We start from the raw sequence: 20,648 nt of genomic DNA, 5'->3' as shown, positions 1-20,648 counted from the left end.
GGGGGGGGGGGGGGGGTCGGAAATTAGGATTTTCGATCTTTCTGGCATTAGCAGATATCGGTTGGAGAACTGACGTAAGCTATGTATGTGTGGAGAGAACTGAAACCTATTTGGGAAACTAATTAACGGCGGATCTTATTTCATATATCAATTTCCTTATTTTATATTATATTTTAATTTTAATTTGATTTATTGGAAAAAGAATCGGTTTTCTAAAGCTGATTGCCGGTATGTAGTTCCACATTTCATCGCTCGCGGCGCTAGTGTTTAAAAAATCTTGCGGCAATGCTGTGCACGTTGCGCAAAGTGTGTGTCAATTCGATGATCATATTTTTATCGAAGATTTCAAGCTTTAGTGTATTGACGTGTGTGTATATATAATACGAAAATTATACTTTCCATTTTAATTTGTTCGGTTTTTCAGAAGAAAAATGGCTTCTGCTGACGTTGCCTGGGCTATCATTCGTAACAACTCTGCTTTCATTCTGAAGAAGAGGTAGAATCTTGTTCTTAACGTGAAGGACTATAGAAGAAGTACTAGCGGTTATTTTTCTGTTCATTCCACTAATCAATGATACACAATTTTGTTCCACACATTTGCTTGATACACTGGTTTTGCGATTTCTGTTTTTTGTTATCCAAAATCTTTCTCCAGGAAGTAACCCATAATTTTCATTTTCAACGGCCTAGAACTTATCCTAACCTAACCCTGGAGGCTGGAATAGTACAAAATATTCTATATACTGGTATATTCCATGGTAAAAATCGTATACTAGGACAGACCCCCACCTTAAAAACAAAACCCAATGATACTACTAAAATCCAAAAATTTTCTTGATTCGAAAGGGGAACGTCTCACCACGGACTCTTAAAGCTAATTTAGTGCCGTCCTCCCAATAAAATCAACTTAATTATATAAATATTTTTAGAATTAGTTTTGGATAGGTTAGGTTGTACCACAGGCTACGGAGGGGCCGAGCGCTGCGGCAAGGGCAGATTAGGGGGGCCGAGCGCTGCGGCTAAGACAGGATAGGGGGCCGAGCGTTACTTCAGATCATTTAAAATCTTGCCCCATTCCCCTCAATTTATCTTAAAAAGTAATTTTTCTCCTCTGGGGCCGGGTTCCACAACCCTTCCTAGTGCCCATATATTTGCATACTCATTTAAGATTAGGAAGGATTAATTGATCTCACCTTGTTGAGAGAAATAAGAGCATTTTTGATATCAAAGGAACTGTCTAGGTAAAATGATTGGGGTATAGACTGAATCCTCCGAATGTCGGGCGTTAAACGAAACCAAAACAGATCATATTCAACAAATATGCAACTAACCTGAAAACGACGATTTCCCACAGGAGCCTGAGAAGTCAGTATTACGTCGCAAGAACTTATGCCAATAGCAGTGCAGTATACTGGGTGACTTCCGGCTGTATCACATGACAACGGTACTGCACTGAGCCCATTCGTTCCATAGAAAGTGGTCGTGTATTTCACGTACTTTAGGGGACGATATGTTGGCCGCTAGATGTCTCATGCTAAATTCTTATCTGATAGATAGATATGTCTCCGTACATTTTACGACCAATATTCTACACGTCAAGTGTCGACCAATATAGTTTATGGAAGGAACGGCCTCTGCCATTGGCTGAAGTTTTTGTGACGTATTACGGACTAATTGTAATAGTTCTTCTTCTTAACAACTTTATTCTATATAAAACAGATCAACAATAGTAATCTCATTTGTAGAATTATAGAGAGAAAAATTGTCTCATTTAATCTTAGTAGCTAATACTGTAATGAGCTGCTTTTTGCAGAGCTCTCCATTGATTAAGGTTTAATCAAAAACTTCATCGAATAATTTTGCAAGCGTAGTTTTAATTGTAATAATATTATCATAAAAAACTGGAAATTACATAAGGAGCTAACCTGAGATTCTCCGGATCCTGTGTGGTATCGTCGTTTTCAGATTGGTTGCGTATTTGTTGAATATGATCTGTTTAATATATATATAAATGAATTTTCACAGTTTAACAGTTTTATATCAATTTCTCGGGACAGAAACATCAAATAGATGTTTAAATGTATCGTTCAACGCTTGAGATTCTCTTGTTTTATCATATACTCCCTTTTATTTTTCCTTTACAGTCCCGTTGCTCGGAACCGGACCCAGGGCCAGAGCTTGACAATTTTTCAGATCCAGTAGATCTGGATCCGAAGCAACTAAAATATTTAATTTTCGAGAATTTTTGACTAATCTTTATTTATGAAAGGAACTGCAACCAGGCCTTTTCTACTGAAGAATGCAACCTGAGAAACGTCAACTCTCAGAGGTAAATTTTTAAATTACCTCCCCACCTAGTCATCATTTCGACTGTTCTGGATTATCTTATTTTATGCATACCTGTAGGTTAACTATTTGTATACAATTAACTTTGTTTTCTTTGGGATTCTTTAGTTTAATAAAGCAAGTCAAAACAAATATGCTACATGATCATTTTGGTAACCTGAAAACGCTTCCTTTTAAGAAATCCGAATAATTTCAATGTTATGATCTGAAAGGATTATACTTAATATTTTACCCTAATAAATGATAAATATTTTGATAATGTTTAGGTACAATGGTTTAGTTAACACCAAGGCTGTTGGTGTTACCCCTGGACCCAACAACAAGGGATTCGTCCTCACCACCAAGAAGGTCAAGGCCGCCAACAGACCCGGCAAGGCCTTGGTCAAGGTCACCATGAAGGCCGGATCCAGAAGATCCCTTCACAAGGTACAGAAAGTTGTTTCCACTGTTTGTTTTATGTTTGTCTGATCATAACTCAAGAACTCCTGGACCGACTTGCCTCAATTTTTTTCGGGGAGACCGACGGAAATGTTCTCTAAATTGAGTGGGTCGACTTTAAAAGCGGACATATAGTTTTCCGGTTAAATCTTTGAAGTGCGGGTTAACGGTGGAAGTAACAAATAGTAACATTGGCAGCGCTGGGTTCCCAAGCTAGTATTTTATATTTCAGCTGGAAGGACAGGACAGTGCTTAGGATCCGGGTTCGTTTGATTGAAGATTTTGGCTTCCTGGATCCGGATCCGCAAAAATTTGCGGGTCCGGATCCAAAAACTGCAAAAAAAACTTTTTTACTCTTAAAACTCAGCTTTGAACTTTTGAAAAAGAAAGATTATAAAAATTGCCTCATTTCTGAATGGTTATTCAAATTTTAGGATCAAAATAAAATAAATTTTAGATCATGAATCTTGGAGCATTTCCGCGCCGGCATTCAAAGTTTCAAGGCTGTAGCTCAAGAACTCTAGGCGTGAGCCAAATTGAGCCGAATTGCTTCAGAAATTGCACCTTGTCTTGCTAGACTATATGGACGCTCAAGCTTCCTCAACAAAAAAATTAAAAATTATTTTTTGTGAAAAAAAATCAGTAAATCTTGAAGAAATGACCTGGATCCGGATTTGGATCCGGATCAATTTTTTTCCAGTGCGGATCCATCAAAATAAAATGGATCCTAAGCACTGGTCCAGGATCTATATATGGTGTTAAATCCAGTGCTCAGGATCCATCTTATTATTATGCGGATCCTGGTACTGCCCAGAATAAGAATAGATCCGGATCAAGGCTTACATATTTCTTTATTTTCAACTATTTTTCAGTTCTTTAATGATAACCTGAACTATTCTGTGATCAGGAAACAGTCCTTCATAAAACATTGAGAATTGTGGAAGATGAAGGGAAAACTCTGTTAAAAATCGATATTTTTCTCTATAATATTCGATTTTAATAAAAGTCCACGGGCATCGTCGGGTACTGCAGCTTGCTGTTCAATAATAATTTATTATCTTATTATATTTTTAGATGAAGAACACCCTTGTTAAGCAGAGGTACAGGAAGGATCTTACCAAGGCTGCTATGCTCAGAGCTGCTGCCATCTGCAGGTACAATGTTGAAAGATTTAATGATGCTTCAAATACAAGATGAAGAACACTTTAATTTGCTAAAAAAAAAGAACCAAAACGACAGGTTAAATTAACAAGATTGATCGCCTTATTAGGTTGTTCTTCATTTATTTTCTATTAGGGTCAAATTTTGTAATTTAATCAACTATTTGTAATGATAATTTTGAAAATTAAGCATCTCCTTGGATTAAAAATCAAAATATTTTGGTCTAAAAAATAAGCGAATATTTTGTTTTTGACCAATACATTATTTTTCTTTTCCAAGTGTTCATTTAGTTCCGGTTTTCAACAAAGCGGATTTTCCGCTCATACTAATTTTCATTTGGAAATCTGCTCAGCTTTGCTTTCTCTTTTTTTGTATCCTAAGTAATTCATTAGGTTTCGAATCTGGTGAAATTCTTTTAGAACATAGATTTCTCTCCTTGTGTCTTCCTTTTGAGGGAGGGGGGGNAGCTACACTTGCTTTAGAGCAAAATAAATGCCAAGTAGATATTGTATTTTTTAGATAAATATTAGATCATTTTTAAAAGCTTATAAGTTTAACAATTTTAAAACTATATCGGAAATAAGTGACCAATTAAAGTCGTCGCTGGGGATTCTCAGCAGTTGTTTTATTTCCAGAAAAGTTAGCTTGGTGCTGATTTTTAAGATCTCTTTTCGCTTAATTACTTGTTTTTGGGAAAAAAAGATGCACAGTCTCAATATTTATTCTTCTGCAATGCTGTCCTATATTGAAGAATTAATAAAACTTACTGATCCTAGGTCCCAGAAGCCCCTGCCCAAGATGAAGGGACCCAAGGCTGTACCTGCCGCTAAGAAGGAATAATATGTCCCAAACTTTCGGCGCAAATATATTCTTGAATTTCACAATCTTGTTTATTTTATTACATTTATTATTTTATTCTTTACAGTATTTTACTGTTCTCCTGTTCCATATCATTTTGTAAACTCGGAAGAACTCAGTTTTAAGAATATCAAAGTTGCTTAACCCTACTCTTATGCATTTCTTAAATTATGAATGATCTCAAAAGTTGACACAAGAGTCGTGCACGATCCAATTTCACGGAGTCTGAAGGTTCAAGCAGGATTATAAAACCAATCATTGATAAGGGTTACTCATAAAGGATGAGACTGAAAAGACTACCTTTCATTAATATATATCGCGCTCTGAAGCAGAAAGTCCTTTCTTCTTAGCTAAATTCATAGAAATACCAATTAAAGGACATATTGAACGAGCAGGGGGAGGGTTGCGGCCATGAGCCCCCACTATTTCCCATTCACTGCCATCACATTTGACTTGCGGGCAAAACCACCTTTTTAAATGGTATATTTATTGCTTTTAGTGATTTTTAAAAATCACAAAATTTACTGTCATTACTTGCGCGTTATAGATTTTATCAAAAAAAAAGTTTTCTTAGCAATTTTCTTTTAACACATTGCACAATGCACATTTTCACACAAAATTTTCAAAACTAAAATGTATTTTTTGGTCAGTCATTTTTAATATTCATATAGCTCTTAAAGATAGGCATTTTTCATGAAAATCTGAATTAAAAAGTTTGGCAGTTAATATTAAGAGTGATCATCCTTTTTCATATAAACACTTAATATAAATTATGTTTTTATCGTGACGCGGCTGGATTTTTGAAATTTACGCTTTAAAGACCTTTCTAAAATGTAGTTGTGCCCAGAATAGTCGAATGTGACGGCCTGGAAGGGGAAATTGTGGTGGCTCATGGCTGTCGCAAGAATAAAAGATCAAATATGTGACACGGAAGGGGGAAAAAGTGGCGGCTCAGGGCTGTCTCCCTTCCCCCGCTCAGCAAACAAGGCAGAAATAAAAGCAAATATTCAGATCGTATATTTAAAGGAATAAACGTTGTTCGTAGAATCACCTAGGGAAATATTGATAAGTAGATTTCCTGTATAGGCTTTTTTTGCGCCAGGGAAAATTAACCCTATCCCTGCTGGGGTACTTGAAAACCAGTATACGCTGGGGGGGGGGCGATTTGACCCCCCCTCTAAATCCCATGTTGTATGTCCAAATATGACAAATGATACATCATTAGAAAGCTCTTGTGCTCTACTTTTAGAATCTGCAAAAAAATTTGCAAATTTGCGAAAATTGAATTTTTTATCGCAAAATCCAGTTTTATAGTAAAAATGTTTGCAAAAAAAAATTTGTCCAAAAAATGACAAATTATACATTTTTGAAAAGCCCTTGACCATGCCATTTCAAATATGCAAAAATTTTTGCAAAATTTTAAATAACCTGATTTTTAATCAAGAAAAACTAAAAATGTGCAAATTTCCTTTGACAGGTTGTTTGCAAAAAATTTGCAATTTTTTTTTCGCAAAACTTGTGCAATCCGTTTCCTTATGTCATAGGCTTTCCAAAAAGCTAAATTTTATCAAAATCTGACAAGTGAAAGTGGGTCAAAACAAAGATTTAGTTTGTTACAGGCAAAAGCAGTCATTCAGGCAGTGTGCCTGAGGACTCAGGCAGTTAGTATTAAAGCCCGGTTTTAGGCATAAAGGGAGGGCTTTGGGTATGTAAGAAAAGTCAGAAAATTTCAACAGCCTCAGAGCAATACTTTTTGAGTTATGTAAAAAAGTCTACAGGGGGGGGGTCAAATTGACCCCCCCCCCAGCAGGAATAGGGTTAAAGACATAATGTAGAGCTACCCACAACGGATGAGACTCCAGAGACGATTGCACAAAATCTGTGTCTGCTTCCCTTTATTTATAATTCCTGCGAAACGTAATATCGTTAGTTTCTTTGCCAAATCATTATATAAGCCATAAAAAGATTGTGTAAAAGGCAGGATTCACTGAGATAGAGTCAAACGACTGCAGAATAAGTAGCCGCAGCGCTCGGCCCAGAAATTGTCATAACCTAACCTAGCCCTAAAAATACATGAAATACATTTTTCCATTTTGATCCTTAGTCGTTTTACCCATTGTCGCGTTTTTGACCGTTTTTGTCGTTCGACCCTAGGTCGGTGAACCCAAGGCAGAAAACTTCATTTAATCTTGGAACTCAAATTTAAAAAAGTTTCAGATCGTTCTTACAGACTTGTCCTTGTAATTCTGTATACAAATCTTGCCCATTAGAAGAAGGTTGAAAATGTAATTAATTCTAGGGAACGATTAGTCAAAATAATCGTTAAGGATCGTTCTTAAAAATCGTAATAAAACTTTCAAGATTTTAAAACCTTCGTCAGTTAAGGTTTGCTTCTATGAATTTGACTATATCTAGGGGTAAAAAAATTAATCTCTAATGATCGTTTTAACACATTAGTTTTTGAATCGTACTTGGTTCGATTTTGTCTACATTTTCTTTCAGGGTCATAATTTAAGAGAAATCACATGTTTAGAATAAACAATTTTATGAAACTAATGCTTTACTTACTCTTTCGTCGCAATTCAAATCAAGTGTAGTAAATCTGAAAAGGAACCCAAAGTGGAACCTCCAGACTGCCTTCAGAGCACCACACACCATCGTGCAGATAGCGGCCTGGTGCAAAATTAGGGAAAAGAACCAACGGAATGGTTTACATCGAAACCATGTGTTTAATTTAAACCATCGACTTAGTCGCCAGAACCCTTGAGTTCAACAACCTGTCTATGGAAGTTTTTAATCCAAACCTTAGATTATATCATCTGAACTAGCGGTTTATTATCTAAACCTTGAGAGTGATCTCCTGAACCATCGAGTTTTCCATTTAAAGTGAGTGTTCACGATAAATAAAAGGGGTACAGGCTTACGGCAAAAAAAGCGTTTTTGATCGATACTAATCATACTTCTTTCTATCTGTTGCGTCTAGAAGGAGAAAATTCATATAAACGACTCAGACTGAAGAACGTAGCGTCCACACAAATTCAGAAAGTTGTAACATACAACTCGGATCGTTAAATAATCAATTAAATTCCAAACAAATCATTCAGATATGACAACCAATAGTTCCGATTATTTTTTGACCCATTCATATATAGTTATGTGAACCATATCCCTAATGTAACCCTGTTTCAAAGGTCGTCTCCGACTGATTTTATCTCCGTTGAATACTCCGTACTCCGGCCATCCGCCAAACCAAACCTTGCCAAGGATTTTACATAAATAACCTCATGGATCTAGTAAAACTTAAAGTGCATTAAAAAGAACCTATTTAAACACATTAATTGCCTTTGGATTTGTCATTCTTCGAGTTACCAATCCTTTGCTTAAGTACATCCCGCTTCGAGTAACTTTTCCTTTTGTTCAGCTCACAAGTTAATATTTCATAATATTTTTGATTTTGTTTTTAAAAAATAATATTTCGCTAGCGCTGGATTTTCGAACATTCCTGGAAAATATGAAAATGTCGTCTTCATTATAAAAAATCCTCGAAACAGGAATAAATGTTTTCAGAAGTAAATCAAATCATAAACAATAGTTTTTTCAAAACTGTTGAGAAAGTTATGTTGTTAACCTAAACCTGTGATTTAAAGCGTTGTACGTTTTGCGAAAAAATATATCGCGTGGAGAAGTTTATGTTGTTTGCATTGGGTGTCCTAAAAATATATCGCGTGGAGAAGTTTATGTTGTGTTGGTGTCCTAAAATATACCGCGTAGAGAAGTTTATGTTGTTTGGGTGTCCTAATAATATATCGCGTAAAGAAGTTTATGTTGTTTGGGTGTCCTAAAATATATAGCGTGGAGAAGTTTATGTTGTTTGGGTGTCCTAAAAATATACAGGGTGGAGAAGTTTATGTTGTTTGGGTGTCCTAAAAATATATCGTGTAGAGAAGTTTATGTTGTGTGGGTATCCAGCTCATCCAGCTTTTACTTGGGACAGGTCTAGTCCCGTGTTTTTTAAATTTAAATTTTTTAACTAATTTTTTTTTTTTTGGGGGGGGGGGGGGGTGTGTGATCAGAAATGTATATAATAAAGCTCTTTGCCCATATGTGTTAGTTGGCCGAACGGCTGGACCTAATTGGCTGAATTATGTTGAAGGAACCCTTAGGCTTCCTGGGGTTAACACAGGCTTAAAAAAACGATTTTTGACTCAAAATTCTAAAAGGAATTTAAAAAATGCTTCAATTTTTTTAGAAATTCCACGGACAACGCCGTGCACTCCAGCTAGTGCAGAGTATATAAAGAACAACAGTATTATGAACCCTTTTATTGTAAACAAACGATAATAATAAAAAGAATCACAAAGCTGGACAATGCATGTTAAGCTGTCGAAAAATAAGCACACTCGTGCTTCAAATGTACTTATTTTTTAAGCTCTCCAAATCCAAATAGATAGATGGATATTTAAGACAGGTTTGCAATCATATTCACCAGAAATCTTCCATACAACCTTGAAATAAATACAATTAGTCGGGTTGGACGAGTTTCTCAGATTTAAAATGCGATAAAAAACGAGGTTACGCGCTCTTCCATATTATGGAGGGCGGCGGGGGTATGGGACATCATTCCATTATGATTTGCTATGATTTTGAATTTAAAAGTTGTTTTTTCAAGCGTTTACACCATGCATGTGGATTTACAATATTGATCGTGGAGCTTAACTTAAACGATTTAATAAAACTATTTAACAAATTTAAAAAAAAATCCGTAACTAATTATATATAGACTAATTTTTTGCGCTTTCAAATTGATTGCAATCATTGTGCATTGTACAATTCGTAATTCCTGAATGCATGTAAATAATGAATCCACCATCCTGCTTACCATCCAGTTTCTTGAATACAATCCCCTGATCCTCCAGACTCATGATGGACTGTTATCTGGTCATTTGCAGCCAGCGACTGAACACATATTATCGTAAAAATTATCATTCTTGTGAGGAGGTAAAATCGATCAACTTTCTCTATCGTCTTTTTTCATAGATTCATACAGTGACACCCTTAATAACGAATACATCGGAAGAATTTATCAAATGTCGTCTTGACAAATTTTCAATGAGTTTTATACTATTTTACGTAAATTTCAGTATTTGCGAAAATTAATAAATAGCCATGAATATGCGGGAACAGTTTTAAAGAGTTCAATATAATCATTTAATTAAAAAACTAAATATCTGCAACATTTCATTATCAGAAAGTGAAGAATACGACATTTGATGAATTCTTTCGATGTATTCGTTATTAAGGGTTTCACTGTATATATATATATATATATATGCCACAATTAAAATTGACAGTTTTTCTCAAAAAACTTTTGTGGATCGCTAAATGTCAATCAAGCATTTAACTTTTTGATCATAGATTTATTTGAAATTATGTCTATTCAGTCCTGTGAATATAAATATCAGATTTTTACCCTCTTGTGCATACATTTTGTAGAGGGTTTAATCATATTTAATTAAAAGTGAATAATCTATATTTATGCCTTTTTTCAAACCTTGTATATTACTAATTATATTTGACCTGAACAATACAAGTTCCTGTAGACCTCCAATCTAGCTCAACAGCATTCCCTAGAGCTCCAACAACAACTCCATTCTAATGCAATACAACAATTATTGTATTTTTAAAAAGATCTTTTTTTTCCCAACCTTCTTTATGGTGACATCGTTTGATGTTCCTGAGTTCTGGAAGCGGAATGAAGTGCAGATATTATACCAACCAGCCTAAGCAAATTAAAAATAAGAGAATTGGGCAGATTGTAAGAGTTTATTGTGCTTGGACGTTGTGAAGAAAGGCTTTCTATAAAGTACAGACACAGCGAACCTTTTTCGTACAAGGATCAAAGGCATCGAGTCTTTGCCACAAAATCATGATTTATAATCCCTTTATCTTTGCAATCTTTGATATTCCAAACTTATATTATTGATCTAATTGCTCTTATCTTCTTCCCCCAAGATCAGTGAAATTTATGGTTGCTGATCAAAAACAAATCTACTTATTTCAATCTACATATTGCACCAAAATTAAAGATTATGTTTACCGCTGGGCTGGAACAGTGGAGGTTCCTGTTCTTGTACTAAAGGGATGCATTATAATGGTTCCTGTTACATTGTTAAAGAAAATGCTTACCACTGGAACTGTAAATGTTCTGTTCCAGTATTAAAAAGATGCTTACCGCTGGATCTGTAAAGGTTTCTGTTCCAGATATTAAAGCCATGCTTACCGCAGGAGCTGTAAATGTTCCTGTTCCAGTATTAAAGGGATGATTACCGTTGGAACTGTAAATGTTCCTGTTCCAGTGTTAAAGGGATGATTACCGTTGGAACTGTAAATGTTCCTGTTCCAGTATTAAAGGGATGATTACCGTTGGAACTGTAAAAGTTCCTGTTCTAATATTTAAGGGATGCTTACCACTGGAACTGTAAAGGTTCCTGTTCCAGTATTAAAAGGATGCCTACCGCTGGAACAGTAAATGTTCCTGCTCCAGTATTAAAGGGATTTTTACCACAGGAACTGTAAATGTTCCTGTTCCAGTATTAAAGGGATGATTACCGCAGGAACTGTAAATGTTCCTGTTCGAGTATTAAAGGGATGATTACCGTTGGAACTGTAAAGATTCCTCTTCCAGTATTAAAGGATGATTACCGCAGGAACTGTAAATGTTCCTGTTCCAGTACTAAAGGGATGATTACCGCAGGAACTTTACATGTTCTTGTTCCAGTATTAAAGGAAAGCTTACCGCTGGATCTGTAAAGGTCTATGTTCCAGTATTACAGGGATGCTTACCGCAGGAACTGTAAATGTTCCTGCTCCAGCAGTATTAAAGGGATGCTAACCGCTGGAACAGTAAAGGTTCCTATTCCAGTATTAAAGGGATGCTTACCTCTGGATTTGTTAAGGTTTCTGTTTCAGCTTTAAAGGGATGCTTACCGCTGGAACTGTAAAGGTTCCTGTTCCTGTATTAAAGAAAATTCTTACCGCAGGAGCTGTAAAAGTTATTGTTCCAGTTTTAAAGGGATGCTTACGGCTGGAACTTAAAGGTTCCTGCTCCTGTATTAAAGAATATGCTTACAGCAGGAGCTGTAAAGGTTCCTGTTCCAGTATTAAAGGTCACAGCAGCCTGCTCTGTTACAGTTGACCCAGCGTAGTAGATATCCAGGTTACTTGTCCAACCAGTAATTTGCTAAACAGTCCAGTTATATGATCTGAGATTTACAAATTATTTAAAAAAGCTTGTCACAATTTTATTAATGAGCGGATTATCATAAAAAGATCGTTTCAAGGCCAGAAATCATATTTCACGGATTTTTCCAAAAAATCCAACCTGTTTGTTGCACTTTGTTCCTGCTCCGAGATAAGCATCAACAATCAGAACTTTATCTGTAGAGGTTGCACTCCAAGTATGTCTTAAAACATTCTCAGTATAATCTTCAGCAAATTCAAAATAAAAATAAAAAATCAAAAGTTATTCTGCGTGAGATTTTCCGGAGTCATTCCCGAATTTGATTCTTCTTATTATGTCCGTTCTGAATTTATTGCTGGAATTTGTTTCTGGAGTTTATATGACGGTCCGGAATTAAAGCTTTCCGTCCTGATTTTGTCTCTGTTTTTTTTCGGTCCTGAATTTGTTCACCCAGAACTATATTTGTCCTATTAGAATTTCTCCTTCCGAATTTTTCTCTTTGGAGTTCGTCTGTCCAAAACTGTCTATCCCTTCTGCCTCCGTTATGAATTTGTCTCTCTGGAGTTTGTCCGTTCTGAATATGTCTCTCCGAAGCTTGTCCGTCCTAAATTAGTCAATAAAGTTTCTCCGTCCTGATTTTTTCGGTATGGATCTTGTCTGTTATGAACTTGTCTCTCCGGAGCTTGTCCGTCCTAAATTAGTCAATAAAGTTTCTCCGTCCTGATTTTGTCGGTATGGATCTTGTCTGTTATGAACTTGTCTCTCCGGAGCTTGTCCGTCCTAAATTAGTGAATAAAGTTTCTCCGTCCTGATTTTGTCGGTATGGATCTTGTCTGTTATGAACTTGTCTCTCCGGAGCTTGTCCGTCCTAAATTAGTCTACAGCTCTGAGGTTTCTCCGTCCTGATTTTGTCTTTATGGAGCTTGTCCGTCCTGAATTTGTCAATGAAGTTTCTCTGTTCTGATTTTGTCTCTATTGAAATTGTCCTTTCTAAATTTGTCTCTCCGGATCTTGTCCGTCCTAAATTATAGTGAATAAAGTTTCTCTGTCCTGATTTTGTCTCTACGGTGCTTGTCCGTCCTGAATTTGACAATGAAGTTTCTCCGTTCTGATTTTGTCTCTCCAGAGCTTCTCCGTTCTGAATAAGTCTAAAGCTCTAAGGTTAATTATCCGTCCTAAATTTTTCTCTCTGAAGTTTTCCGTCCTGATTTTTTTCTCCAAAAAGAAACTGAGTTTTTGCAACAAACTTTGATTTCATAACCCTTATATATTTTCAACGCAATGTTTTATACTTAATATTCTGTTAGATCAAATAGCCTAAGCTTGAAACATTAAAAAGGTTTGCACCATGAGGTTGCAAAGCTATTGGGATTTTGATTTTGTGGCAAAAACTCAGTTCCTTTGTCTCGTACTGCACTATTCTTATCGTAAAGTTTTAAAAACTAGCCTTATAGGGCGCTTCGCGCCCATCTTCTAAATTAATTGTGAACATGTTCTCTTTGTGTACATCGTAAAACAAAACAAAAATAATTCGCGGATTTTCACAAAAAATTTCGTGGATTTTCAAAATTTTAAAAAATTTAATGAAGATCGAATTTTGATGGAGACAAATATTTAAAATTTCAATCATTCATAAACCTTCCCTGGGGTCCCTAGATGCCCCACAAAAAATTTGGGCCCGATCGGTTCAGCCGTTTTGACGTTTATTGGATACAAACAGACAGACAGACAGACAGACAGACAAACACCAAGACAAGCCAAATTTATATATAGATAGATAAACCTGTTGGTTGCTGAGCCATTAACCGGATAAATGTTTCTGTTCATCAAATCTGAGAATTAAAAGTCTGAAGTTTAGATTTTAAGACTATATTTTAGAAATTTCTTACTAAGTTTTCCCTGGGCTATGGAGAGATCATTCTGTACAGTTTTTAGCTCTCGAATCAGTGTGTTTGCTCTTCTATTCGCTATTCTAGCCTTCCTAGCCAACTGCCCCTAGAAACATTTTTGTGATTAGTGATTAGCTTTCAGCCTATACCCCCTTTCATTTTTCCTTTACTGTCCCTTTAAGGGACTGTAAACGTGATTTCATGTGACCTTATTTTCAGTAGCGCGACATGTCGGATTCACACCGGTACCCTTAAACACGTTGTATGATCAAGCGTGAGTTAGAAATCCTTGTTTATAATTTTAAAAACTGATTATTTTTAATTGTTGAAATGAGAACTGCGCATTTCTGCTACAGGAATTTTCAAAATAAAACACTTCTAAGCTATAAAACAACGTTGTTCTGCTTTCAGGGTTAAGCCCCTCTTTAAATATAGCGTAACTTTAAATTAGAACTACTGTCCCTTTTTTTATTAAAGCCAAAATTTCCAAAAAAATGAATTTGAAAAATAACCTGTACAGTAGACAGGATTATTAGAAGAAGTGAAATTGACCAGTTTGCTTCCATGCTCACACCTGAATGACTCTAGTCCATACATTTAGTTATCAAAAGTGTTTTTTTTCTTCATTAAAAAGTATAATTGCACTTTAATTTGGTTTAATTATCGTCTATAAAATATTTAATATCACCTGTTGTAGGTATTCATATAATTCTCCACAGTTTAATTTTCAGTTGGGTTTTTGAGAAGGCCGAGGAACCACTTTTTTTCTAAGGGCTTTCTACATTTAAAAAAAAAGATTTGACATTTTGGTAAAAATATGAAAATTAAATATGGATTTATTTTCTACCAAAAGTTAAAGTCCTGTCTTCAATAAATCTCAATTTTTGTTGCATTCATATCTTTAGAATTCAATTGGTTCTGTTCTAGGCTTTTAAATACAAGTTTTGTCCAAAATCATTCTTTCCAACTCTCTCCTGAATTATTTATCTATAATAATATTTATTATTTTGTTCAAAATTCATGTCCTATAAAAGAAATTGTAAATTTATATATTTAGATTTGCAAAATAATGTTGATAAAATTCCTTTGTTGCCTCTTGGCTTTATTAATGTTGGTTTCTGGACAAAAGGTAAACAGTTTCTTCTGCTTTTTATTATTAGATTTTTTGTATAAATTTCAAACCAAATATTTTTAGCTAACTTCAGCCAACTTGAGAAAATGCAACACCATGCTGAACCAACTCGACTCTAAAATTCAGGAGCTTAAAGCAAACTTGACCTCTGTTAACGTAAGTGTTAGACGTTTAAAGACTTCAAATAAAATGGTTTATTATCATAATCTTCGAGTTCAGCATTCAACAGACTAAATTGGCTTAGTGTCTAAAAGTTTAGTCAAAAGATACCAAAAAATGGGGGAATCATTATTATCATTATTACAGGGAATTTGACTTTACCAATGGTTTCTAAGACCAGGTTCAGCCAGTTATTTTTAATTGTCAATTCTTTTTTGTTGGATTTTCAATAATATGTTAACAACCTTATTTTAATCCCTTGAAGGCTGAGATGAGTTCTCGGATGTCCAGGAGTATTGTTGGTACTGATGCTATTTATGCTATGGATGCTACTCTTCCTGCTGGAACTCTGAAATGTGGTCGACAGGTTTAAGTTTCAGCTTTGCAACCAGAGCTGGGGACTTTTGAAGTAGATACTTATAATCCCGTTCACTTGATCAATGCTTAATCCATTTCATTTATGCCTTCAGGGTACGATTACCATGACGGATATTGAATGAAGATTAATGCAATCTTCAGATTAGTAAAAGATTGATCTCGATATCCACAATACAGGATCGAGTTCACAGCTTAGTTTATTTCTAGTTTACTCATCAGGAATGTTCAAATGTGTTTTATTCCTTTAAAGTATAAAAAAGTGGATTTCAAAAAATAGTAAAATATGTTTAGGATATCACAGGTTGGACTACAAACTTAGATTCTTACTATGCTGCAGGCAGCTCGACTTTGGTGTCTAATACTTATTTTTCAAATGGGTAGGTCACTATTTATTTTATATTAAAACATAGAAATCAAACTTTTTCCCTTGTTTATAAATATTTAACTAAACCATAGATTAAAAGTTGTAAAGAAAAAAATCTAAAAAAGTTCTTAAAAATGTAAACAATAAATTTTATTTTCTTATTGTGTTTATTGCTCATATAATGCTAGTTACTGCAAAAAACTGTGTTTAATGTGTTTAGTACTACAATGTCTGTGTTTAGTGTGTTTACTGCTTCTATTACCGGTTACTACAATATCTGTGTTTAGTGTGTTTACTGCTCCTATTACTGGTTACTACAATATCTGTGTTTAGTGTGTTTACTGCTCCTATTACTGATTACTACAATATATGTGTTTAGTGTGTTTACTGCTCCTATTACTGATTACTACAATATCTGTGTTTAGTGTGTTTACTGCTCCTATTACTGATTACTACAATATCTGTGTTTAGTGTTTTTACTGCTTCTATTACTGATTACTGCAATATATGTGTTTAGTGTGTTTACTGCTCCTATTTCTGGTTACTACAATATCTGTGTTTAGTGTGTTTACTGCTCCTATTGCTGATTACTACAATATCTGTGTTTAGTGTGTGTACTGCTTCTATTGCTGATTACTACAGTATCTGTGTTTAGTGTGTTAACTGCTCCTATTACTGGTTACTACAATATCTGTGTTTAGTGTGTTTACTGCTTCTATTACTGGTTACTACAATATCTGTGTTTAGAATGTTTACTGCTCCCATTACTGGTTACTACAATATCTGTGTTTAGTGTGTTACTGCTTCTATTACTGGTTTACAACAATATCTGTGTTTAGTGTGTTTACTGCTCCCATTACTGGTCACTACAATATCTGTGTTTAATGTGTTATTGCTTCTATTACTGGTTACTACAATATCTATGTTTGGTGTGTTTACTGCTTCTATGGCTGGTTACTAGGTTACTACAATATCTGTGTTTAGTGTGTTTACTGCTCCTATTACTGATTACTACAATATCTGTGCTTATTTTGTTTACTGCTCCTATTACTGATTACTGCAATATATGTGTTTAGTGTGTTTACTGCGTCTATTACTGATTACTACAATATCTGTGTTTAGTGTGTTTACTGCTCCTATTACTGATTACTACAATATCTGTGTTTAGTGTGTTTACTGCTCCTATTGCTGGTTACTACAATATCTGTGTTTAGTGTGTTTACTGCTCCTATTGCTGGTTACTACAATATCTGTGGTTTCTTCAGATTCAGAAACTCTGGGGTTTCCAACGACGTGAATTTATATAAGGTTATTTCAAATTTGGCTAATAAAGTGATTTTTAATCGTGCTGTTAACGCCATTAAGGCCTTTTCATTTGGTGTGTACCTGCTAATGCGTCATTTTTAACATTCAAACACTTAATCTTCTTAGGAGAATTCTTAATCAATTGAAATTTGATTTTTAGACGAAATTCTAACATATAGGAAAAGGAATACTTAAAGTTATTTAATGAGTTAAGTTGAAAAGCATTTCTGTTATCAGGGAACAACAATAATTGCTTCTTTTGGAGATGCGATACAATATGATTGGAGGTCAACTGGTACATGCACAGTACAGGTAGATATATTACAGTACTGCAGGTACAATACAGGTAGCTAGGCTCAGTTAGCAGATACAATACAGGTTGCTAGGTACAGTGCTGCAGGTACAATACATTTAGCTAGGTACAGTAAATCAGTTACAAAACAGGTAGCTAGGTACAGTACTGCAGGTACAATACAGGTAGCTATAGGTACAATACTGCAGGTACAATACAGGTAGCTAGGTACAGTACTGCAGGTACAATACAGGTAAGTAGGCTTTATACTGCAGGTATAATAAAGGTATATAGGTATAGTACTGCAGGTACAGGTAGATATATTATAGTAATGCAGGTATAATATAGGTAGCTAGGTACAGAACTGCAGGTACAATACAGGTTTCTAGGTACAGTACTATAGGTACAATACAGGTAGCTAGGCTCAGTACTGCAGGTACAATACAGGTAGATATATTACAGTACTGCAGGTACAATACAGGTATCTAGGTACAGGACTGCAGGTACAATACAGGAAGCTAGGTACAGTACTGCAGGTACAATACAGGTAGCTAGGCTCAGTACTGCAGGTACAGTACAGGTACCTAGGTACAGTATTGCAGGTACAATACAGGTAGATAGGTACAGTTAGCAGGTACAGGGATCTCATAATAAATATGGGGAATTAGGAGACTACTAAATATCGTCATTGATATCCGATTATAAATAAAAGATATTATGGGAAATCATATCAACTGAATTATTATCAAAAATGTGTGTTTGAAAAATATTAAAGGTCTCGTTACAATTACTTCCTTTTTTATTGTGACAACCTGTAAAATTTACTTTACAATAAAAGTTATTAATTAAATTATTGAATTAAAAAACAAACTTCAGAATTCATAAAAGAACATAATTGACCACCATAACATTCTTTATTGTGTAAATATTATTTAACCGGCATTGCTACCAACCACAGAGATTCCCAATAAACATGGGAATTCAGTGAAGATTTCGACATCGTCTTTTCAAATTATTTTTGATTTAGTACATTGATAGTGATACATACTGAGATTCCTGAGCTAGCTGTGATTCGAAGGATTTTCGTCTGCTAGAGTTTGGCATTTTGTTTGTTTCTACGTACGTTGATTGTAAAACAAGCAATTACCTTTTACAAACAAAAGAAACGTGTCTGTACTTACTGTTCAACTTGCAGATACATTACATGCACATCAAAAGGCTTTAAACCGTTTTAATAAAATAAACTCTAGCAGACATGATTATATAATGACCCTTAAAATCAGGTTTTTCAATTCTATTACTTCTTAACAAAGACGATCTCGAATTTGTCACTCAATTACCATGTTTATTGACAAACCATGTGTATAAGTTAAAACATTTCTCTTTACGCCGGGTAATGCCAAAGAGAAGTGGTTTAATTTAGTCCTCGTAGTTCAACTACTTCTGATTATTCATTAAATCTGGTTCCAGACGATACTGACAGATAACGACACAAGTAAAAATCAACCAAGAAAAGAAATGAGTCTTTGCAACAAATCCCAATTTTCTAATACCTATATATCTGCAACCTAATTATCTAAACCTTAGATATTTCAAACATTCATTATTTGATATAACAGAAGTCAAAGTTTGAAATATCTAAGGTCTACAACATTGGGTTATTAAGATATAGGGATTTAAAAACCAGAGTTTGTGGCAAAGACTCAATTCCTTTATATTACAATAAGAGAAGGGGCGTTGCTACAAGTATTTTAATATATTTTTTATATTTAGTTATTTACTGTTTAGTCTCTAGCAGCTGGTGATACTATTAAAATGAGGCAGGATTCTACAGGATCTGCTGATTGTATTGAGGTAGGGGTATTTATACAGTGATAACTAGAAAACTCTGGAATAGGAAGTCGAATTTTACACTCAATTTATGACTTTAAATAGTCCGAAGAACATGAGCACAGCAATCGTGCATTGTAAATAGACCCATTTCACTTAATAAATGATTTATAACTTACTATGTAGTTAAACTATTTGCTTTGTAACAACATCAAATGCACTACTGTTTTTCCTTAATGTCGTCTTCCAATTATGCAGTTTTCTGGTTATCACTGTATTTAAAATTTTAAAAATAAATAACACGTTTTCCTCCAATTTAAGAGTTGAACTCCCAATTTACAACTGTATTTCTTACCAAAGTGAATAAATCACTTTGACCTACATCTTTTTCTGAGCTACTATGAAAAAGAATTTGTTGTTTTTCATCCAAAAAGCGTGTTGAATTCTATTATTTTCCTTCATTATCTCTGCTGCATTGAATCGTTTATGAAACTCATCAATTGAATGATCATTCCAGTGAAGAATCCCTTAAAAGATGTATTGTGCATATTTCAGGAAACTGGTTGGTTCTACGCTTGGTTCTCTGTTTATCTTATCATATTTCAGGAAACTGGTTGGTTCTACGCTAGGTTCTCTGTTTATCTTATCATATTTCAGGAAAGTGGTTGGTTCTACGCTATGGTTCTCTGTTTATCTTATCATATTTCAGGAAACTGGTTGGTTCTACGCTAGGTTCTCTGTTTATCTTATCATAAATTCAGCTTAATCCAGGAGTCCAAATTAAACCAATCAGAGATCAGAGTTCTGGTTTCAATAAACTGAATAATGATTTATCATTGGTGATCTGGTTAAAGAATTGCAAAGCTGTGACTATGCTGGACATATTTCTTATTCTTTGTTTAGTATTTAATTACAACATATGAACTATAACTTTAATGTACTATATTAGAAATTAGGGAAATGCTTTATTGACTAAATATATCTTATAAAAATACTTTGTTTTTATCGTAAAACGTTTTAAACGTTTAAATAATATTTGAGTTATACATCTAAGATGTGATAAATAACTATAGCAAGGTGCATAAGTGAAAAAGTAGACAAATCTACCGGTTTAATGAATGATGAAACTTCTCCTTTCTATTTACCTGACTAGAACAATGACCGGCCAGCTAGTATACCTTGACCTACCTCAGCAGGCTTTCCTCTAATCACTAGAGATTTTTTTTTATATTTGAACCTTATAAAAATGTATATAT

General features: G+C 34.6%; 3 protein-coding genes across 3 annotated transcripts; 2 read left to right on the top strand and 1 right to left on the bottom strand.

Annotated features, from left to right (window-relative positions):
* The first annotated feature begins 388 nt into the window (after nucleotides 1-388).
* Nucleotides 389-4,829, top strand: LOC111700078 (60S ribosomal protein L28). Its single transcript, XM_023470892.1, has 5 exons — nucleotides 389-496; nucleotides 2,270-2,329; nucleotides 2,613-2,772; nucleotides 3,859-3,938; nucleotides 4,722-4,829. The coding sequence occupies exons 1-5, from the start codon at nucleotides 432-434 to the stop codon at nucleotides 4,783-4,785; spliced, it is 429 nt and encodes a 142-aa protein (XP_023326660.1). The 5' UTR covers nucleotides 389-431; the 3' UTR covers nucleotides 4,786-4,829.
* Nucleotides 4,830-9,110: 4,281 nt separating this feature from the next.
* LOC111700088 (uncharacterized) lies at nucleotides 9,111-14,506 on the bottom strand. Its single transcript, XM_023470902.1, has 9 exons — nucleotides 14,445-14,506; nucleotides 13,933-14,038; nucleotides 13,827-13,875; nucleotides 12,185-12,266; nucleotides 11,933-12,043; nucleotides 10,509-10,583; nucleotides 10,381-10,455; nucleotides 9,683-9,759; nucleotides 9,111-9,308 (listed from the first exon to the last, which is right to left on the bottom strand). The coding sequence occupies exons 1-9, from the start codon at nucleotides 14,496-14,498 to the stop codon at nucleotides 9,263-9,265; spliced, it is 675 nt and encodes a 224-aa protein (XP_023326670.1). The 5' UTR covers nucleotides 14,499-14,506; the 3' UTR covers nucleotides 9,111-9,262.
* A 483-nt stretch (nucleotides 14,507-14,989) lies between these two features.
* Nucleotides 14,990-20,386, top strand: LOC111700089 (uncharacterized). The gene is made up of 8 exons (XM_023470904.1): nucleotides 14,990-15,061; nucleotides 15,128-15,220; nucleotides 15,489-15,590; nucleotides 15,893-15,978; nucleotides 17,180-17,273; nucleotides 17,508-17,582; nucleotides 19,351-19,416; nucleotides 20,102-20,386. The coding sequence occupies exons 1-8, from the start codon at nucleotides 15,002-15,004 to the stop codon at nucleotides 20,156-20,158; spliced, it is 633 nt and encodes a 210-aa protein (XP_023326672.1). The 5' UTR covers nucleotides 14,990-15,001; the 3' UTR covers nucleotides 20,159-20,386.
* Nucleotides 20,387-20,648: the final 262 nt, after the last annotated feature.

The sequence above is a fragment of the Eurytemora carolleeae genome, unplaced genomic scaffold (genome assembly GCF_000591075.1).
Source record: "Eurytemora carolleeae unplaced genomic scaffold, Eaff_2.0 scaffold267, whole genome shotgun sequence".
Classification (NCBI taxonomy): domain Eukaryota; kingdom Metazoa; phylum Arthropoda; class Copepoda; order Calanoida; family Temoridae; genus Eurytemora; species Eurytemora carolleeae.
The sequence above is the reverse complement of the archived record's forward strand: the minus strand, read 5'-3'. Positions and strand labels throughout refer to the sequence as shown.